Here is a 20,244-nt window from a genome sequence, read left to right on the forward strand (position 1 = left end):
TTTAATAGGTAGTCCCCGGTCCGCCAGGTCCAACGTTGCCTCCTCCACCGTAGCGTAAATTTTTGTCCCTTTGTCGTAAAAGACTTCCAGCCGAGCTGGATACAGGGTCTGAAATCTGATGTTGTTTTCCTTCAGGACTCTCCATGTTTCCGTATATTCCTTCCGTCTGGCAAGAATCCCCAGTGCGTAGTCGTGGTCTAAACTGATATTATAGTTGCTCCACATGAAACCTTTCTTTTGCCATGCCCGTTTAAGCACCTCTTCCTTCGTTCTGTAACTGAGAAATCTGACCAGAATCAATCTGGGCTGGGCGCCTGCAGGAGGCTGTGGTGCCAATGCGCAGTGAGCCCTTTCTATCTGTAGGTCTTTTGCGGCCGGTATATCAAGGTTCTCTCTAAGCAGCTTCTCCACGAAGGGAATCATCAATCCGGGTTTACCTTCAGTTCCTTTGGGAACTTCGTAAATGCTCACATTTTCCCTTCTTGAGCGGCCTTCTTGATCTACTAGTTTCCACTGGAGCTGCTCTTGTAGCTTTAGCATTTCTGCTATCACTTCCTCGGCGTTTTGTAGCTTCTCTTCAATTCCAACAAACCTCGCTTCGGCTTCATCTATCCTTGAGTTAGTTTTTACTATTTCTCCTTTAATATCCTCCAGCTGTTTAGTGTTACCTTGTCGGAACTCGCGAATCTCTTCGAGAATCAAAGACAGAGTCACCGATTCCTGCTCATTATTTCCGTCCTGGCTTGCCGTGGGGGAGCTAGGCCCGTCGCCTTGCTGCATCTCTTTATGTTTATCAGCCTTCGGAGCAGACTTTTTAATCTTGTTCTTAGACATCATCCTTGCCCCTTTTATTAATATAGTTATACAATATTAAGTATTTGTCTAAATTGGATTTTGGGGCAGTTTACCTTCTTTTTGGCCAAGAGACCTTTTCCTTACGTCGCCATTCCCTTGATGACCCGGAAGTCCGATCGATCTTGGCTTTTCTGCTGCGGTACTGTTTCCCCGATGGTAGCAGCTGGAACAATTTATGGTTGGGGTGACTCGGGTCCCCAATGATCCTACCGGCCCTTTTTATGCAACTGTCTTTGTAAATGTCTTGAATAGTGGAAGTTCACATCTACAGATGTGCTGGGCTGTCCGCACCACTCTCTGCAGAGTCCTACAGTTGAGGGAAGTACAGTTCCCATACCAGGCAGTGATGCAGCCAGTCAGGATGCTGTCAGTTGTGCCCCTATAGAAAGTTCATAAGATTTGAGGGCCCATACAAAACTACTTCAACCATCTGAGGTGAGAGGAACTATTGTACTTTTTTTTTAACCACGCAGCCGGTATATACAGAGCACTTGAGATCTTCAGTGATGTGTATGCCAAGGAACTTAAAGCTGTTTACCCTCTCAACCCCAGATCCATTGATGTTAATAGTGGTTAGCCTGTCTCCATTCCTCTAGTCCATATCCAGCTCCTTTGTTTTTTGTGACATTGAGGGAGAGGTTGTTTTCTTGACATAGTGTCAGGGTGATGATTTCTTCTCTGTAGGCCACCTCATTATTGTTTGAGATAGGCCAATCAATGTAGTGTTTTTGGCAAATTTAATTAGCAGATTGGAGTTGTGGGTGGCGACACAGACATGGGTATACAGAGAGTAAAGGAGGTGACTTAGGACACAGCCCTGAGGGGCAGAAGTGAGGGAGCCCACTCTTATCTCCTGCTGGCAATCTGACAGGAAGTCCAGGATCCAGCTGCACAAGGCAAGGTGAAGGCCAAGGTCTCTGAGCTTCTTGTCAAGCCTGGAGGATCAATACTATACATGGTATTCCAGATACGGGCTCACGAGTAGCTAAGTACCTCCTGTACCTTGAGTGGCCACTGTGCAAGGTACAGAAGTGGAACTTGGTGTTGTCTTCTGCCGTAGCCCATCCACTTCAAGGTTCAACATGTGTGTCAGAGATGCTCTTCTGCACACCATTGTAGTAATGTGTAGTTTTTTTTGAGTCATTGTTACCTTCTTGTCAACTTGAACCATTCTGGCCATTTCCATCTGACCTCTCATTAACAAGCTGTTTTCACCCACAGAACTGCCACTCACTGGATGTTGTTTTTTGTTTATCGCACCATTCTGTATAAACTCTGGGGACTGCATGAAAATCCGAGATCATCAGCGATTTCTGAGCTAATCAGACCACCTCATCTGGCATAAACAATCTTTCCACAGTCAGTCACTAAGGTCACATATCTTCCCTATCCTGGTGTTTGCTCTGAACACAGTTGAACCTCTTGACCTTGAGTGCATGCTTTTGTATTGAGTTGCTGCCACTTGATTGGGTGATTAGATACTGGCATTAATGAGCAGGTGTACCTCAAAGTAGCCACAGAGTGTAATTTCCCTGCTTCTATATTTCATTCTCCTGGCTACGAATTATGATTCTGTTAGCTCTCTAATTAGTTGCAGCCTTCGCACAGCTGAACTGCATAATATTGCAATAATTGGGAAATCTAAAATACTTCGAAAACTTCTAGTCTCTAGATCTTAAGGGTGTGGAGGCATTGGAGATGGTGCAGTGGAGAGAAAGAAAGATTAAAATATCAGTACTTAAAACAGCCCTGGGGCTTTTTGCCTTGAGAGCTAAGACTGAGGGAATCTTTAAAACAATGATGAGTTCAAAAAGATCTAGAGCTCTTTCCACCTCTGAGCAAGGCCAAAGCTGAGGGCCTTTAGTGTAAGGTATTTATTTGTAAATATAGGAGAGTGCAGCACAGGAACAGGTGTCGTTGCCAGCCATGATAATCAGAATTGTATCTGCCTGCATCTGATCCCTATCTCTTCATTCTCTGCGTGCACATTGTGCCTGTCTAAATTGCTCTGAAATGCCACCATCTTGTCTGCTTCCACTGGCACTCCTGGCACATAAATAAACTTGTCCTGCGCATCTCCTTTTAAACTTCCCTGTTCTCAACTTGGTTATGGCATCTAGTAGTTGACATTTTTAGTCTGGAGAAAAAGACTCTATTTACCTTGTCTATGCCTTGTACAATTTTATACACTTGTATCAAGTCAAGTTGCTCCTCAGCCTCCAATACTCCAGACAAAATAATCCCAAGTTGTGCAAAGTTAGACAAACGTACCCAAGCGCGCGCACTCGCTCTCCTTTTAGCAGGATCTGTTCCTTTATCTCACAACGCCACCAATACTTGACTCTTACACTCGATGTCCTGATCATGCCATACACCACCTTAACTATCCTATTTATCTGTGTTGCCACTTTCAGGGAGCCGCGGATTTAGACCCAGGATTCTACTGTATGTGAAATGTCCTGAAGAGTCCTGCCATTACGTGGATCTTCCCCTTTACATCTGACCCTCTCAAAGTGCAACATCTCACATTTGCCTGGTTTACACTCCATCTGCTTTTTCTCCACCCGTACCTGCAACTCATCTATCGAGTCACAGAGCACTACAGCACAGAAACAGGCCCTTCAGCCCACCCCACAGTGCCTAGCTCTTTACTTTGGCAACCTTCTTCACTATCCACAATTCATAATTTTTTGTGAATTCTGCAAGCTTGCTAATTGAAGAGTGGTAAGAGTTTAGAACTTGCTTTCACAAGGGTAGAATTCAATGGAGTAGCACTGGTAAAAAGGAGAATTTGCAGATGCTGGAGTCCAGAACAACTCACAAAGTGAGACACTTACAGCTTGGGGCTTTCCAGAGTTGGAAGTTCAATTCTGTAAGGAGTCTGTGTACATCCTCCCCATGGAATGTGTGGGTTTTCTCTGGGGGCTCCTGTTTCATCCCACAGTCTAAAGTCTGGGTAGGTTTATTGGTGATTGTAAATTGTCCTGAGGTTAGGATAGGGGTTGCCGGGGCGACATGACTCAAGTGCCTGGAAGGGCCTGTTTCATGCTGAATTGCTGAGTAAGCAACTTAACAGGTCAGCAGCATCTATGGAAGGGAATAAGCAATCGAAATTCCGGGCCGAGAGCCTTCATCAAGGGCTGAAAAGGAAGGGGGAAGTAGCCAGAGTAATAAAGTGGGGCAGGGGAAGGAGTACAAGCTGGCAGGTGATGGGTGACGCCAGGTGAGGGGGAAGGTGGGTGGGGAGGGAGGATGAAGTGAAGAGCATTGATAGTGTTATGAGATAAAGGAACAAGTTCTGCTAAAAGGATATATAAAAAAAATTAAAGTTGGAAAACATTGCAAGTGAAGTGGGAGGAGACAAAGATGGAAAAAGCCTGTGTTGTACATTGGCAGAGGATGATAACTATGAAATGTGCTTATGTAGGCATCTCCCTGTTTGCTGGGAGAACTACTTGGTCACAGGCATAGTTGTGCAGGTTTACGGGATTTGGTTTGTTGATGTCAGCCTGCTGCCTGGCCAAAGTACCCCGATGGTAAAAGGAACAAGTGCTTGAAAGCAGCTGCACTTAAACTGCTTCACAAAATCGGATGTCAGGCTTTGACCCATAGGTACAAGTGTGAACATCCACTGTCTGGTATTTTAATAGTGGATTTTCTCTTGGAAACTGATTAACATGGGGGGGGGAAAAGTTGTTGGGCTGAGTTTGAGATCAAAGTGGTACTAAGAGTATCATTAAAGTTGTGAAGTAAAATATTAAGATTGTTGTTTAATTATACAGCTCCGAAACATTGAATCTTGATCCCTCCAGCATTTTGTGTGTTGCTCTGGATTTCCAGTACCTGCAGAATCCCCTTTGTTTTTAATTGCATGCTTACAGGTTTTGGTACAGAGTGTTGTTCTTGTATAGAGTGTAGTGTCATTGTCCAGTTCTGGTTGCCTCATTCATTATAGGAAGAATGTAGAAGCTTGAGAGGGTGCAGAGATTTACTAGGCTGCTGTGTGTATTAGAGAGCAAGTGTTATGAGGAAAGGTTGGGCAAGCTATGGATTTTCTCTTCGGAGCAAAAGATGAATAAAGGTGACTTGATAAAGGCAAGCAGGGAAACAATGGAGGAAGATAATAAAGAGAGAAGGGAAGGGGGGAAAATTACTGGAAGTTTGAGAAATTGATGTTCATGCTGTCAGGCGGGAGACTACCAAGAATGTGAACTGTTTCTCGTGGGTGTTGAGGGTGGTGATACATGCTGTCTTTGTGCGGTGCTCCGCAGATGATCAGAAATCCTTCCAACTGCAAAGGTTTACCACGCCGATGGTGAGGATGTGTCTTCGTTGTCTTCCCTCAGGCCAATGCTGATCCATTGTTATGTTCCTGTTGCAGGCTCAGTTTGTTCACTCAGCCCTGGGAGACATGTTGCTTGGTAGTACTGCCACAACCCCTGGGAGCAAAGATCTGAGACGCACCACACCTCCGCCTGCAAACTCCCCTCCAGCCATCACCGCTGTGGCACCCTCAGGGTAAGTGGTTCTGTGGGGCTTCATTAGCTTCTGGAGTTAAATTTATTTCGCAATGAAGATGAGTATTCAAGAGTAATCCTTCTCAAATTTCATCCAGTAGTTTGCAGCTTTAAACTGAACATAGTTATTTCTGAGAGACAGGAGATTCTACAAATGCTACAAATCTTGACCAACACACACACAATGCTGGAGGAGCTCAGCAGGTCAGACAGCATCTAAGGAGGGAAATGAGTTGTCAGTGTTTTGGGCTGAGACCCTTCATCCGTTAAAGATGGTGACAATAAAGCAGGGTGATGCTCTGGGGCTGTGGACAATCATGTCCTGCTGAGTTCCTCCAGCATTTTGTGTGTGTTGATTATTATTTCAGAAGAAACTTTCTATAAGATGACAGGAAAGGAGCTGAAAATTTTATTTTAATTGATTTTTTTAAAATTTTGAATGTAGGCAAACAGAATTGTAAGCATAGAAGCAAGGTGTACAAGATAATGAGAGGCATTGATCATGTGGATAGTCAGAGGCTTTTTCCCAGGGCTGAAATGACTAGCACAAGAGGGCGTAGTTTTAAGGTGCTTGGAATTAGGTACAGAGGAGATGTCAGGGGTAGGCTTTTTTATGCAGAGAGTGGGTGAGTGCGTGGAATGGGCTGCCGTCAGTGGTGGTGGAGGCGGAAATGATAGGGTCTTTTAAAGGACTCCTGGATGGATACATGGAGCTTAGAAAAATAGAGGGTTATGGGTAAGCCTAGGTAGTTCAAGGTAAGGACATGTTCTGCACAGCTTTGTGGGCCGAAGGGCCTGTATTGTGCTATAGGTTTTCTGTGTTTCTGTGTAAGACATGAGAAAGGCTATAAATCTGAGGCAATGCACAAAATGGTGGAGAGACTCAGCCCCTTGTCTGTCCCTCACCAACTCTGCCACAAAACAACAAATTTTACGACATACAGTACTTTGCAAAAGTCTTGGGCACAGATATATAACTTTGGTTTCCAGCTAGTGGCATCAGCGCTGGTCTTCGGAATGAAGGCTCTTGGGTTCGAATCCAGCCGTTCCCCTTGCACACTTTCCATCGGTGCTGGGTTGAGCGTTGGGCTAGCAACTCGGCCTCGTAAAAATAAGAAAGCCTGCTAAAAAACCACGGTAAAAAATGACGGCATCCTGATGACTGCACTTGGAGTTAAGGACTTTCTTCTTCTATATAACTTTGGTGTCTAACACTACTGCACAGTACTGTATTTGTCAACATGAAGTGGAGAGTGAGTTTGTAAATCTGGTGGGAGCAAAGATGTTGGGAATGGCGAGGGTGGAGTGCCATGGGAGGAGTGTGGGACAGGTGGCAGAGAAGTGGGGCGGTGGCACAGGCGCAGACATGTCCAGCCCATTTGATTCCAAACTATTGGTTTATTCATCATTACAGAATGTCTCTGGTGCTTCTCGCTCCCTTCCCCATTTCCCAACTATTGTTCTCCTCTCCCTGCCCTCCTCCCACTCTCAGTCCACAGTAGAGGTCTTTGGGATGTGGGAGGGAATTGGAGTACCTGGGGAGACCCATATCAGTCAGAACGATAAAGTACTACAAATTCCACACGGCCAGGGTTGACCCTGGGTGGCAGAGGTGTGAGTTTGGGGCTCTGTCTGCAGCACGGCCTTGCATCTCCGATTCTCCAATTGTTGTCAGTAACACAACTCTCCTCTTTGTTCCAGAACATAGAACGTTATAGTTACGTACAGGCCATTCGTCGTTGTGCTGACCTTTTAAACTCAAGTTTATTGTGAATCGTACACATGTATACATCTGAATGAAGCAATGTTCCTCTGGGACCAAGGTGCAAAACACAGCACTTAAAATAAAACTAACACAATAATAACATTAAAAAAATATTCTGCAGATGTACACATTGACTTATTTATGTATATTTATTGAGATAGTGTGCGGAACAGGCCTTTTGAGCCGCGCCGCCCAGCAACCCTGATTTAATCCTAGCCTAATCATGGGACAATTTACAACGACCAATTAATCTACCAACCAGTCATCTTTGGACTGTGGAAGGAAACCCACGCCGTCACCTGGAGAATCTATAAACTCCGTACAGACAGTGGCAGGAATTGAACCCAGGTCACCTATACTGTGAAGCATTATGTTAACCACTAGCTACTGTGCTGCCCTTAGTAGTACAGTGCTACTGGCTCTGTCATAAGCTATGTGTACTGGGTGGTAGCAGAGCGGTCAGCAGCTTCTCAGCCTGGAAGAAGCAGCTGCCTAATCTATCAGTTCTTATTCTTAAACTGCGATATCTTTTGTCTGATGGTAGGAGGTCAAAGATGTGTTCGGACAGTTGGGACCCACTCTAAGATCAATCTAATCCCCCCCCCTCCCCAAATGACCCTCCACTTTTCTATCATCCATTTCCTTCTTTTAGAAGAGAGTTGAGATTGTGGGTGCAGCCCTTGTGATTTCCATTTGGCTGGCAATTTATTTCACTGCGGAAAATAAAGTTTACTTTTAAAATTTCTGTTTCAATGTTTAGGACTGTGGAGCAGACAAGAATGGTAGAGTCACTGGGTGAATGTCGTGATATTCCAGCAAGCAGGGGTAATGCTAACACTGTTTGGCCGGGTTTCAGCAGTTTGAAGTTACCTGTGGAAGTTTCATGTAAAGCACCCTCGGAGGGAAACTTCTCAGGTGCAGGTGGTTATAACACACAGGAGATGTGGTCCGGAGTTTCCACTAGCTGTGCCTCTCATTCCGAGTTGTCTTCCCAGTCGGCAGTGTTACTGCAGACCTCCAGAAATGGGCTGTTGGAAAAGGCCGAGGAAAGGAAATCCCTTCAAGAGAGTGTGAGGATTGTTCCATTGACCAGTCTGTCAGCCTGTGGTACGTCGCTTCCCACTCCGAGCTGCAAGGCCGCTGTGACGAGTGCCGCCCCATTGCCTTTACCCCGGGCGTTCAGCCCATCCAGTGACCTTGGCATTGATGCCAAGGGTCGACATCCTGCCATGCCTTTAGACTTCCCCAGACCTGCAGAGGGGGGTAACAACCGGGCTGTGCTGTCTGCTCCTGAGCAGCAGGCTGACGAGAATGATAGTGATGCGGAAAGTACCACCAGTGACTTGAGCTGCTCTTCCGGACTGAGTTCTGAACTGGGCCCTGATATCCCAAAGATCTGGGCCTCCACTCCAAGCCTTAAAGGGGAAGGAGGCGATCGGCTGAGGAATGCGCTGTTGAAAGCAGGAAGAGGCAGAGGTGAGTGTGCTGTTTAGTCTGGGAAAATTATTAATTAGCAGTCCTGGGAATTGAAAATACCAGGAATTTTATTTTAGCAGCTCAGCATGAGAGACAGCTGGCGTAACTTGCTTCTAATTAATATTACAATGCTTCCCTGCTTGTGAGCAAAGCCCTGTGCAAGTCAAAGCAGTTTTGTACTTTTTTTCCATTCCCTTAATTTCAGGTTACTTGGGGACTCTTTCCTGACATGTATGGCTCCAGATTTAAGCCGGGCCAAGCAAACAGCTGTGTGCTTTTAGCTATCTGCTGACTGTTGCACTGCTTTATACTAATGTGGGAGCACCATCAGGAAATGCCTCTCAGAATAATGACTGTCCTGTGGGGGAGAGGCAGCCGATATATACTTAGAGCTTGGACAGAGATCCTGGCATTGTCTGAAGCGATAAACAGCAGGACTGATGCAGGTTTTTGACTTGAGATGTTAACAACTCTAGAGCAGAGCTTGGCCACTCAGCCCTTTGCGTCTTTTCTACCATTTCATCATGGTCGAGTTATTTATGGAGCTACAGCGTAGAATCAGCCCTTTGGGCCATACTGCCCAGCAATCCCCAGATGTAATCCTGACCTAATCATGGGACAGCTTACAGTGACCAATTAACCTATCAACTGGTACATCTTTGGACGGTGGGAGGTAACCAGAGCACCCAGAGGAAACCCACGCATGTAGTCACGGGGAGAATGTACAAACTCCTTACAGATGGCAGTGGGAATTGAACCTGGGCCGTGGTACTGTGAAGCATTGTGCTAACCACTATGCTACCGTGCTCACCCCCGCCCCCCCAACACCATTCTTTTGCTTTCTCTGTGACCTTTGACTCCCTTACTAATCAAGAATCTTTAAATATACTCAATGACTTGGCCACCAGAGCTGTTGGTGGCAATAAATTCCATAGGTTTGCCACCCTCACACCTTCTGGCTAAATAAACTCTTCCTCATCTCTGTTTTAAAGGGATATCCTTGAATTTTGAGGCTGTACCCTCAGGCCCTAGGCCTTCTAAGTCTCAATGGGTTTCAGTGAGATTCCCTCCCCCTCATTCTGTAAATGTAATACAATACAACTTGCCTTGTAAGTCTCCTTTTCCCTCCTCCTGCCTCAAGGCTATGCCCACCCTACTGACACGTTAGGTCACTCTGATCTTGGCCACAATAAAAAGTCTTGCAGTCAAATCTGATTGTTGTCACTGGATCCATCAAGAACACCTTCAAAAGGTGGTGTCTCATGTTGCTGGCATCTACCATTAAGGACCCTCGCCATCTGGGACATGCCCTCTTCTCATTGCTACAGTCAGGAACCTGTAAATGCAGACTCAGTGATTCAGGAACAGCTTCTTCGCCTCCGCCATCAGACTTCTGAATGGTTCCATGAATGGTACTTTACTATTTAGCTTTCATTTGCACAATTATTTATTTTCATAACTCTTATTGTTAACTATAGGTATTTTTCATGTCTTGCACTCAACTGCTACTGCAAAACAGTAAATTTCATTACATATGGTGAGCAGTTTTGAGCCCTTATCTAAGAAAGGATGTGCTGGCTTTGGAGAGAGTCCAGAGAAGGTTTATGAGAATGAACCCAGGAGTAAAAGGGTTAATGTATGAGGAGTCTTTGATGGAGTTTAGAAGGGCGGGGTTGTGGGGGGATCTCACTGTATCCTATCAAATATTGGAAGGTCTACATAGTGGATGTGGAGAGCTATTTTCTCTAGGACCAGAGGGCACAGTTTCAGAATACGAGGATGCCCCTTTAGCAAAGAGGTGAGGAGGAATTTCTTTAGCCAAAGGATAAATCTGTGGAATTTATTTCTACAGACAGCTGTGGAGGCCAAGACATTGAGTATATTTGAAGCGGAGTTTGATCGGTTTTTGATTAGTAAGGGTGTCAAAGGTTACAGGGAGAAGAAAGGAAAATGGGGTTGAGAGGAGTAATAAATCAACCATGATGGAATGACAGAGCAAACTCAGTGGGCCGAATAGCGTAATTCTCCTCCTGTGTCTTGTGGTCTTGTATGTTAGTAACAATAACCCTATTCTGATTCTGGATTGTTCTTTATGTGCCTCTGTACGGGGAGCATCACTGTTTGTGAATGTCGTTGTGTTTTGTAGCCAGTGGCTCCCAGTCGGTGCTGAGTGACATCCACAAGGTCCGTGCGTTGCAGCAGAGTGGCGAGTCCTTCCTGCAGGACGGCTCCTGTTTAAGTGTTGCTCCCCACCTGCGCAAGTGCAGGGAGTGCCGCTTGGCCAGCTACCACCGCTACAGGGATGAGAACGACACGACTGTCTTCTGCAGATTCTTCCACTTCAGAAGGTGAGCTGTGCCTTCACGTGTGTGCCTTAACGTTCTATTTTATTGCCGTGGTGTGTCATTCATTAACCTGCTCCAGCTTATTCTCCTTTCCGCCAGCCCACCACTGAAACTTGCTCTCACGTATCACAATGACCTGTACAGCAGCAGTGCCTCTAAAGTTATAAAACGTCATAAAACTTCAAGGGGGTGTTATGGAGCAGTTCAGTTCCAAGTTACGAAAAGACATGTCTGGCAAAAGGACCGAAACCCTGGCCAGAGGGCGCGTTAAAGGAGGGAATTATATACAATGGTGGGGAATACAGGCAGCAAGATCCAATGATCACGCCTTGTCTTCCCTGAAAACGGGCAAGGAGCAGGAGTTGGTCAATCCTCCAAGTGCGGACTCCAGCATTCAGGAGTCTTAACAGCAAATTCTTTCCTTCAGTTCCACTTCTCTGCGTCAAGCCTATTATTGACTCAATCTATCAAATTCTTCCGCCGATTAGATTAGCTTTCTGTGTCACATGTATATCGATACCTATGGTGAAATGTGTCATTTGCATCAACAACCAACGCCGTCTGAGGATTGTGCTGGGGACTGCCAGCGAGCATTGCTGCACACCAGCACCAAAATGGTATCCACAGCTCGCTGGCCCGGAGTTGTGTCCGCAGCTGGTTGGCTAACGCTGGCCTGGAGTTCTTTGGAACGTGGGAGGAAACCCATGCAGTCACGGGGAGATTGTACAAACTCCTTAGAGACAGCAATGGCAATTGAGCCCTAATCGCTGGTACAGTAAAGCCTTACTGCAGAGCCTCCCAAATATACTTGGTGGTTGAACCTCTGCTGCCCTTATTGGACAGGGAATTCTCAAACATTTGCTTTGGGTGAAGTGACCTCTTCTCATCCCTGTCCTGAATGACTAGTTCCAGAGGGAGCCATGGCACTGATTATCGTCTTTCATTGGCATGAAGGTGCTTCCTGACTGCAGAGCTGTCTTCACCCAGATACTCTGTGGGTTCAAAGTTTAAAGTAAATTTATTATCTCAGTACTTATGTCACTATAGACAACCCTACGATTCATTTTCTTGCAGGCATACTTAATACGTCCATGATAGAATAATAATTATAAAGGAATCAGCGAAAGGCCTCACCAGCTTGTGCGTTCAATCAATGTGCAAAAGACAACAAATTGTGCAAATACAAAAAGAAAATAACAATAATAAATATCGAGAACATGAAATGAAGTGTCCTTGAAACTGAGTCCATAGGTTGTGGGAGCATTTCAGTGATGGGGCAAGTGAAGTTTTGTGCCTTTTGACTCCAGCCTGATGGTTGAGGGGTAATAACTGTTCCAGATGGTGTGAATCCTGAGGCTGCTGTATCACCTTGATGGGAACAGTGAGAAAAGAGCATGTCCTGGGTGGTGGGGGTCCCTGATGATGGTTGCTTCTTTCCTGTGACAGAGATTCATGTAGGTGTGCTCCAGTGGTGGGGAGAGCTTTGCCCATGATGCACTGGGACGTATCCATTACTTTTCTGTGGGATTTTCTGTTCAAGGGCTTTGGTGTTTCCACGGTGTATGTCTTTATAGATGAGCATTTCTTATCATCGTATGACCACATTTAGAGGAAAGGCTGCAGTGGGTGCTGGAATTAATGATGTTGGCCAGACTTTTGTTTGATCCTAAGAATACAGGCAGCACTGTAGCATAGTGCTTCATGCAATGCATTACAGCACCAGCAATCACCAGTGAGGGTTGGATTCCCACCACTGTCTGTAAAGAGTTCGTACATTCTCCCTGTAACCACATGAATTTTCTCCTGGTGCTCTGGTTTCTTCCCGCATTCCGAAGACGTGCAGGTTAGGGTTAGTGAGTTGTGGGCACTGTATGTTGATGGCAGAGGTGTGTTGGTGCTTGTGGGCTGCCCCTAGCATATCATCAGACGGTTGTTGATGCAAACAACTCATTTCACTGTTTCAAACTGCATGTGAGAAACAAAGTTCATTTTACAATATCATTAGATGAGGCAGGTACTACTGCACTGGATCTGTAGGATGTTTTTTGGAAAGAGAAAGATTCCTCAATTACAATTTTAGGCTCAAAATACTTCCAAGTGCAAGTCAGTATTTCTGAAACAGTAATTAGATCTTTCACGTGTAAAATTATATATTTTTTTGGTCCACATTTAGAAATAAATTTCATCTCAACCTTTTGGAAAATATTGGGAATTAGATGGGTGAAGAGAAATGAATCAAGTTAGTGAGTTGTGATCTAAAAAGATGACTGGGGTAATGCACGATTAACCTTTGAATGAGAATGTGCACCACAGTGGGGTAGCAGTTAGCACAACGATGTTTCAGCTTGGCGTTCATTTCCGGCATCACCTGTAAGGAATGTGTGCGTTTTCTCCGTGAGCGTGTGAGTTTCCTTTGGGTGCTCCAGTTTCCTTCCATGGTCCAAAGATGTTCTGGTTAGCGGGTTAAACGGTCATTGTAAATTGCCCTGTGATTAGGCCAGTGTTTAATAGGTGGGTTACTGGGTGGTGTGGCTCATTGGGCTAGAAGACCCTGTTCCATGCTCTATCTCTAAATAACTAAATAAGGTAAGTACGAAATAGCTGGTAAGTCAGACTAACAAGTCACTTTTTCAAAGATTACCACAGGTGCAGTGCTTGTGATCCCCGCAGTTTCTGGCTAAGTGTACATTTTCTTCCAAGTAGTAGTTCCCAAAAATGGTTGGGTGAGCCTAGAACTAGAGATGATAGGTTAAGGGTGAAAGGTGAAATGTTTAAGGGAAGCTTAGAGGGTGGCAAGAGTGTGTAATGAGCTGCTCACGGGAATGGTAGATGCAAGTTTAATTGTACTTGGATGGGAAGGGTTTGGAAGGAAATGTCTGTGTGCTTGTAAAGGGGACTAGGCAGACCAGGCCAGCATGTACTAGATGGACCAAAGGGCCTATTTCTGTGCTGCTGTGCTCTATGACTAAATACCTTGGCAGAAGACTTGCATTGAAAGCATTGCTGCTTGCTGCAGTCATGCAGCTGACTAACACTGCACAGTTTGTCATTCTAGACTGTACTTTAACAAACATGGAGTCCTGAGGGCAGAAGGGTTCCTCTCACCAAACCAGTGCGACCCCGAGGCCATGCGGCTGTGGATGCCCTCTGACACCGATGTGGAAGGCTTGGACCTCGATACCTCCAAGTATATCTTGGCTAATGTTGGTGATCAGTTTTGCCAGCTGGTCATGTCTGAGAAAGAAGCACTGAAGTTAGTGGACCCTTGCAGTAAGTGTTTCGGTCCTTTGACTATCGCATTGCTCATTTGAAGCTGGATTTCTTTTAAACCCAAGACCTTTCGAAACCCTCTTTTGCACTGTCTGTTTAATTTCTTTGTAATTTATAGTTTTTGTGTATTGCACTGCACTGCTGCTACAAAAGAAACAGATTGCACGACGTGACAACCTGATTTGGATTCCATTACTTGCTATAAGGTTTGTAAATCAACGTGTCTGTATTTGCATCGGTCATTGTGTCGGCTGTTTGGCTTTGAGACGACACGATGTTTTATCATGAAGAGTAAACTTCCATTTAGAGAATAAAACATCGAAGAAAACAGCACAGTGCGGGTCCTTCAGCCCACGATGTTGTGTCAATCTTTTAACCTACTCTAAGATCAATGTAACCTTTCCCTCCTGCATAGCCCTCTGATTTTTCTGTCATCCATATGCCCAAGAGTTTCTTAAATCTCTCTAATCTACCTGCCTCTACCACCATCCCTGGCAGTGTGTTCCACACACCTACCACACTCTGTGAAGGAATAAAAATAACTACCTTTCACATTTTCCCCCACCCCTCCATACTTTCCTCCAAACACCTTAGTTATACCCTCTCATATTAGCCATTTCCACCCTGGGAAAAAGTCTCTGGCTCTCCACCCTATCAATGTTGTTTCTCTATCACCTGTATCAAGTCACCTCTCACCCTTGTCTCCAAAGAGAAAAGCCTTAGCTTGCTCAACCCATCCTCATGAGCCAAGATCTTTAATCAAGGCATTTAATAGAAGTGTTCAGAAGCTACATCACTAATATTGGACCATTCTGTAACCTGTCCATCCAAACATTTACCACCTCACCACCCTGAATCCATGTTCCTGTCTCCTCTTCTCCACCCTGCTTCCTATATCCACCGATACGTTTAACTCTGATTACCGGCTTTCTCAGCAGCCTTGACTCGCTCAGAGGCCTTTTCCCTGCTCCTTTTTCAAATTGTTAGCAGCTCATGCAACACGTGGTGATTTCTTAAGTTCTTAAGTACACTTGTAATCATTGGAGTTTTCGAGTCATACAGCATTGAAGCAAGTCCTTTGAGCCTCCATTTCTGCATTGCCCTAAAAGTATTCTGATCCCATTTTAATTTCTCCATGTTTCCCCTCCACTGCCCTCCTACATGTGGGTGGGTGGGGGAGGGCAATGGATAGGAACAGCTATTCAGAAACAGCTTCTTCCCCTCGGCCATCTGTTTTCTGAATGGACATTGTACCCGTGAACACTACCTCACAACTTTTTTCCTCCACTCACTACCTCTACTTTTATATTTCTATTTTGCACTACTTATTTACTATATATGTTTACTGTAGTTTGGTTTTTTTCTATTATGTATTGCATTGTACTGTTGCACAAAGACAATACATATGCCTGTGATATTAAGCCTTATTCTGGCTGTGGTAGTCTTCAGGTGCTGGAATCCACTTCCCTAGCTGGCTCCATCCTCCTTCCTTGTCCCTCTTTCTTTTGCCTGCCTCCACCTATTATCCATCACCTCACATCTGCGTACCTATCACCCACTGGCCCTTGTCTCTCCGTTCCCCTCTCTCCACTTTACTAATGGCCATCTGCGCTCTGAGTTTAACTGTGCTGCAGGATTTCAACCAGAAACATTAACATTTCCTATCCCCCACCCCAGATGCTGCTTGACCGACTGAGCTCCCCCAGCAAATTGTTACTCTCTCTGTTTAACATCTTTTAATATGTTGTAAGCCACCCATTTACCTATTCCTGCACCTCAATATTCTAGACACCATTTCCCACTTGCTGATTGACAAAATAGGAGCCAGAGCTTTTCTCTTTGGAGTGAAGGGGGATGAGAGGTGACTTGATAGAGGCATACAAGGCAATAGGGGCATAGGTAGAGTACACAGCCAGAGACATTCTCCCAGGGTGGAAATGGATAATACCAGGGGCATAACAGATAATACCTGGGTGGCACGGTGGCATCATGGTTAGCATAATGCTTTACAGTACCAGCAACCTGGGATAAAGAGCTTGTGTATACTCCCCATTACTGTATGGATTTCCTCCAGGTGCTCTGCTTTCCTCTCTCAGTCCAAAGAGGTACTGGTTGGTAGTCATTGTAAATTGTCCTGTGATTAAGCTAGGATTAAATTGGGGATTGCTGGGTGGCGTGGCTCAAATGACCTGTGCTATGCTGTATCTCAATAAATAAATAATTTCAAGGTAATTGGAAGAAAGTATAGGGAAGATGTTGGAGGTAATTCTTTTTTCATAGAGAGAAGTGAGTGACCTGCCAGATGTAGTGGTAGAGACAGATACGTCAGAAGCATTTAAGGATTTGCTAGTTTCAGAAGATGGGATTCGTACAGATGGGTGTGCAGTTGTGGATGTGATGGGCCAAATGGCCTGTTTCCATGCTGTAAACCCCAACCTGCCGTTTCTCCTCCACAGAAAAAATAGCCTGGAAGCGGGCAGTTCGAGGCATTCGGGAAATGTGTGACGCCTGTGAGACGACCCTCTTCAACTTCCATTGGGTGTGCCCCAAGTGCGGGTTTGGGGTGTGTCTCGATTGCTACAAGATGAAAAAAAACAATCCTCACCAAGGTAAGGCGGCCAAACCGAATCGAGTCGTAGAGTTTCAACAGACAAAGTCTTCTACTCTTTTTCTTGCAGTTGCAAGATTCTTACCGTGGTGGTCAAGGACTTGGTCAAAGGTTGCAGCTTGCAGTGTTCACACCATGTTGGATCAGGCAGCTGTGGTCCCAGTGTAAAACTGCTGAACACTACACTAATTGAAACTGCTTTATGTTCTGGCTGCTGGGATCACTCCCAATCATAATCAAATACTCTTGTGTTATCGACAGCAGGGGTTCCCAACCTGGGGTCCACTGACCCCTCAGTACATCTCCATGGCATAAAAAAGGGTTGGGAACTCCTGCTCTAGGTCAAGAGAGTATAGTGGGCTCAGTCCTAGCAGAGCAGGCAAATCCCAGACAGGCGCAGATCTAGTGGAGTGGGAGGTGTAGCTCCCTTATGATCCAGGGCAGGCTGTAGTTTTTGTGTTTTCTGCAAACAGTATGTGTGTGTGTACAGTACTGTGTAAAGTCCTAGGCACATGTATATAGCTAGGATGCACAAGACTTTTGCACAGTGCTGTAGTAATTTTATGTATTGCACTATACTGCTGCCACAAAAAAAATTGAATTTCATGGCATATACTGAGAGTGGGAAGGGAGGAAGGAGAGGGGAATCATGGTTCGGAAAATGGGAACAGAGGGGGTTAGGGAGCGGGAAACACCAGAGAGACATTCACTCATATATATAGTCACTAGTTTTCTAATGGTGCCACCATCCATAATTGCTCTGCTAATCAATTGTGGCTGATTTTTGTTCCCCGAACCATGTTCAAGTTAGTTATTCACCACACACACACATACATATGTACTAACTTGAACATGGTTGGGGGTACAAAAATCAACTGCAATTGAAAAGCAGGGCAAACTTACTGCGCTCAATGGCTTATGGATAGTAGCACCATTGGAGAACTAGTGACTTTGTTGGTGTGTTATTACAAAAATGTCTTTATTGTAATGTATGCAGCTGTTTATGAGGATGACTGTTGTTGCACTGCAGAGTACAGAGGAGCTTCACCAGGATGTTGTCTGGATTGGAGGACTTTGTTTATTGGGAAAGGTTGGATAGGCTGGGCTGGTCGTTCACAAGCAGAGGAGGTTGAGGGTGACCTGACAGAGATACTACAAATATGTGTCATTTGATATCGTAGGTAGTAAGGATCCTTTTTTCAATGCTGGGGGTGGGGGGGGGTCCCAAAAATGAATAAAGCAGAGGTTTAAGGTGAGAGGAAGGAGATTTCAGGGGAAAGTTTTTCTACACAGAGAGTGGGTGATATCTGGAACTTTTTGCATAGGAGGTGTTGAACTCGGATGTTGCATAGGAGGTGTTGAACTCACTTGAGCTCCTGCATAGTTGGGGCATAGAAAAACATGGATCTAGTGCAGGCAAGTGGGATTGGTGTAGATGGGCAGAAAGGCTAGCATGGGCACACTGGGCTGAATGGCCTGTTTCTGTGCTGAACAACTCTGATTCTATTTCCCCTCTCACTGTTGCACAGATGGCAAAGAGATCTTTTCTTGGTTTAAGTGTGCTAATGGGCTGACCCACGAACTGGACAAGTTGATGCCAACCCAGATTATCCCTGGTTCAGGTAAGCACATGATTGCTCATGAACCTTGCACAACTGCATGTGTGATTCAGTCTGTTAGGAAATTCATGAGGTTGAAGTACTATCTTTATGATTGATGTAAGTAAGTTTACCATTGCTTTGAGTAATTTGCACATTTGCAGTCTTGCATATTTTTAAGAACCAGGTTGTGCAGATCTCTGGAGAGATCCCAGCTGTGGAAACTGGTTTCTTCTGCTTTCAGGCAGAACGTGGTCCATCTCTAGGATCCTGAAATTGGGCTCTTGACCTCACAATCTACCTTGTTTGATCTTTCACCTGGTTGTTAGTTAACAAGAAAGGTCTCTGTAGCTTGTTGCACTTCATTCTGCATTTATTGTTTTACCTTTTACCACTCAACCCATTGTGTAATGATCTGATCTGTATGAACAGGCATTTCACTGTGTCTTGGTACATGTGACAATCATAAACCAATTCTAATTCCTCATCTCCTCAAGCCTCCTACTGGGGGTGATAGCTTTTTGGCATCCAACTGGCCAAAGCCTCGTAGAGTTGGAGCTGGGTCATTTGATCTGAGCTCGATGGGGCCCCTGACTTGATGTTAGGTTCAAGCCAGGTCTCAAACACTTATAACCGCAGGCAGGTCTGTGTGTTAGTTATAAACCTGAGCAGATCTCTCTGTCAAGGTTTTTTTCCTGAGATCTGCTCTCATTCTAAGATCCAGGGATAGAACCTTCTACAGAGACTCTCCTCATGAATCAGTTTGGTGAGGCTTCTTTAACATGAGAGGATTTCCTTGGTTAAGAAACAATATTTGGAACACTACAGTATTTGCACAAGCCTTAACATTATGTATCACCCATAACCTTCTCTTGTACTTGGATTCCTGTTTTCACCTCAAGTTAGTAAGGCATGATCTACCCTGCGCAGGTGTTTCCAAATGTGCATACTGTTAATCCCTCTCTCTGTTTTACCCTGCCTCTAATACACAGTTCAGTGTGTGCAATAAACAGAAGAGGCCATGCCTTCGTCTCACTATGACCATCAGGGGGAGGTATAGGAGCCTTGGGTCCCACATCATCAGGTTCAGGAATAGTTATTGCCTACAACCATCAGGCTCCTGAACCACCTCAGTTCTGAACAGATTCCACAACCTACAGACTCACTGTCAAGGATTCTATAACTGGTGTTCTTTGTATGTGTCTATATGTATACCATCAAACAAGACAAAGCTTCTCTGGGCCACACAAAACACGCAATAACTTAGGAAGTAAGGATAAAACTTACAGATGAATTATGCATAAATAAACAAAGTAAAGAACATAAATTAAATATTGTCAGATTAACTGATGGCATTTTGAATGTGATATGGCAGGGAATTCAAAAGCGTGAGAGAAGAAACGGTTTCTCATCCTGACGTTCTTGTTTTTATGTATCATAGTCTCCTGTCTGATGGTAGAAGGTCAAAGAGGACGCTGGATGGGTGGGTGGGATCCTTGATAATACCGAGGTCCCTGTGCACAGTGCTCCTGATAAATGTCCCCCGATAGATGGTCAAGAGACCCCTGTGATCCTCAGCCATTCTCGCAGTCCTTCGGTCCAATTGCTTGGCTGCTCCCATACCAGATAGGGATGTAGTTTTTCAGAACACTCTGTCGTGCTCCCGTAAAATTCTGTTATGGGGGGGGTGGGGGTGGAATCTTGTCTCGATCTCCTTAGGAAGTGGAGGTGCCTCTGTGCCACCTTGTTCTTGTATGGGTTTTCATAAATGCTGTTGTATTTCTTCGTTTGCCTGAATGTTTGCAAGAAA

At 45.0% G+C, this 20,244-nt stretch overlaps 1 protein-coding gene across 2 annotated transcripts in view; it reads left to right on the forward strand.

The window, feature by feature from the left end:
• Window positions 1-20,244, forward strand: part of LOC134345811 (lysine-specific demethylase 3A-like) — a 90,383-nt gene that overhangs the window by 33,113 nt on the left and 37,026 nt on the right. For both annotated transcript variants that reach the window (XM_063047066.1, XM_063047065.1), the window contains exons 8-13: window positions 5,237-5,373; window positions 7,898-8,613; window positions 10,760-10,961; window positions 14,014-14,228; window positions 16,685-16,837; window positions 18,366-18,458. In XM_063047066.1, the coding sequence (XP_062903136.1) occupies window positions 5,237-5,373; window positions 7,898-8,613; window positions 10,760-10,961; window positions 14,014-14,228; window positions 16,685-16,837; window positions 18,366-18,458 (1,516 nt within the window). The remainder of the gene's footprint in view (window positions 1-5,236; window positions 5,374-7,897; window positions 8,614-10,759; window positions 10,962-14,013; window positions 14,229-16,684; window positions 16,838-18,365; window positions 18,459-20,244) is intronic.

This window comes from Mobula hypostoma, chromosome 4, assembly GCF_963921235.1.
Source record: "Mobula hypostoma chromosome 4, sMobHyp1.1, whole genome shotgun sequence".
In the NCBI taxonomy this organism is placed as follows: domain Eukaryota; kingdom Metazoa; phylum Chordata; class Chondrichthyes; order Myliobatiformes; family Myliobatidae; genus Mobula; species Mobula hypostoma.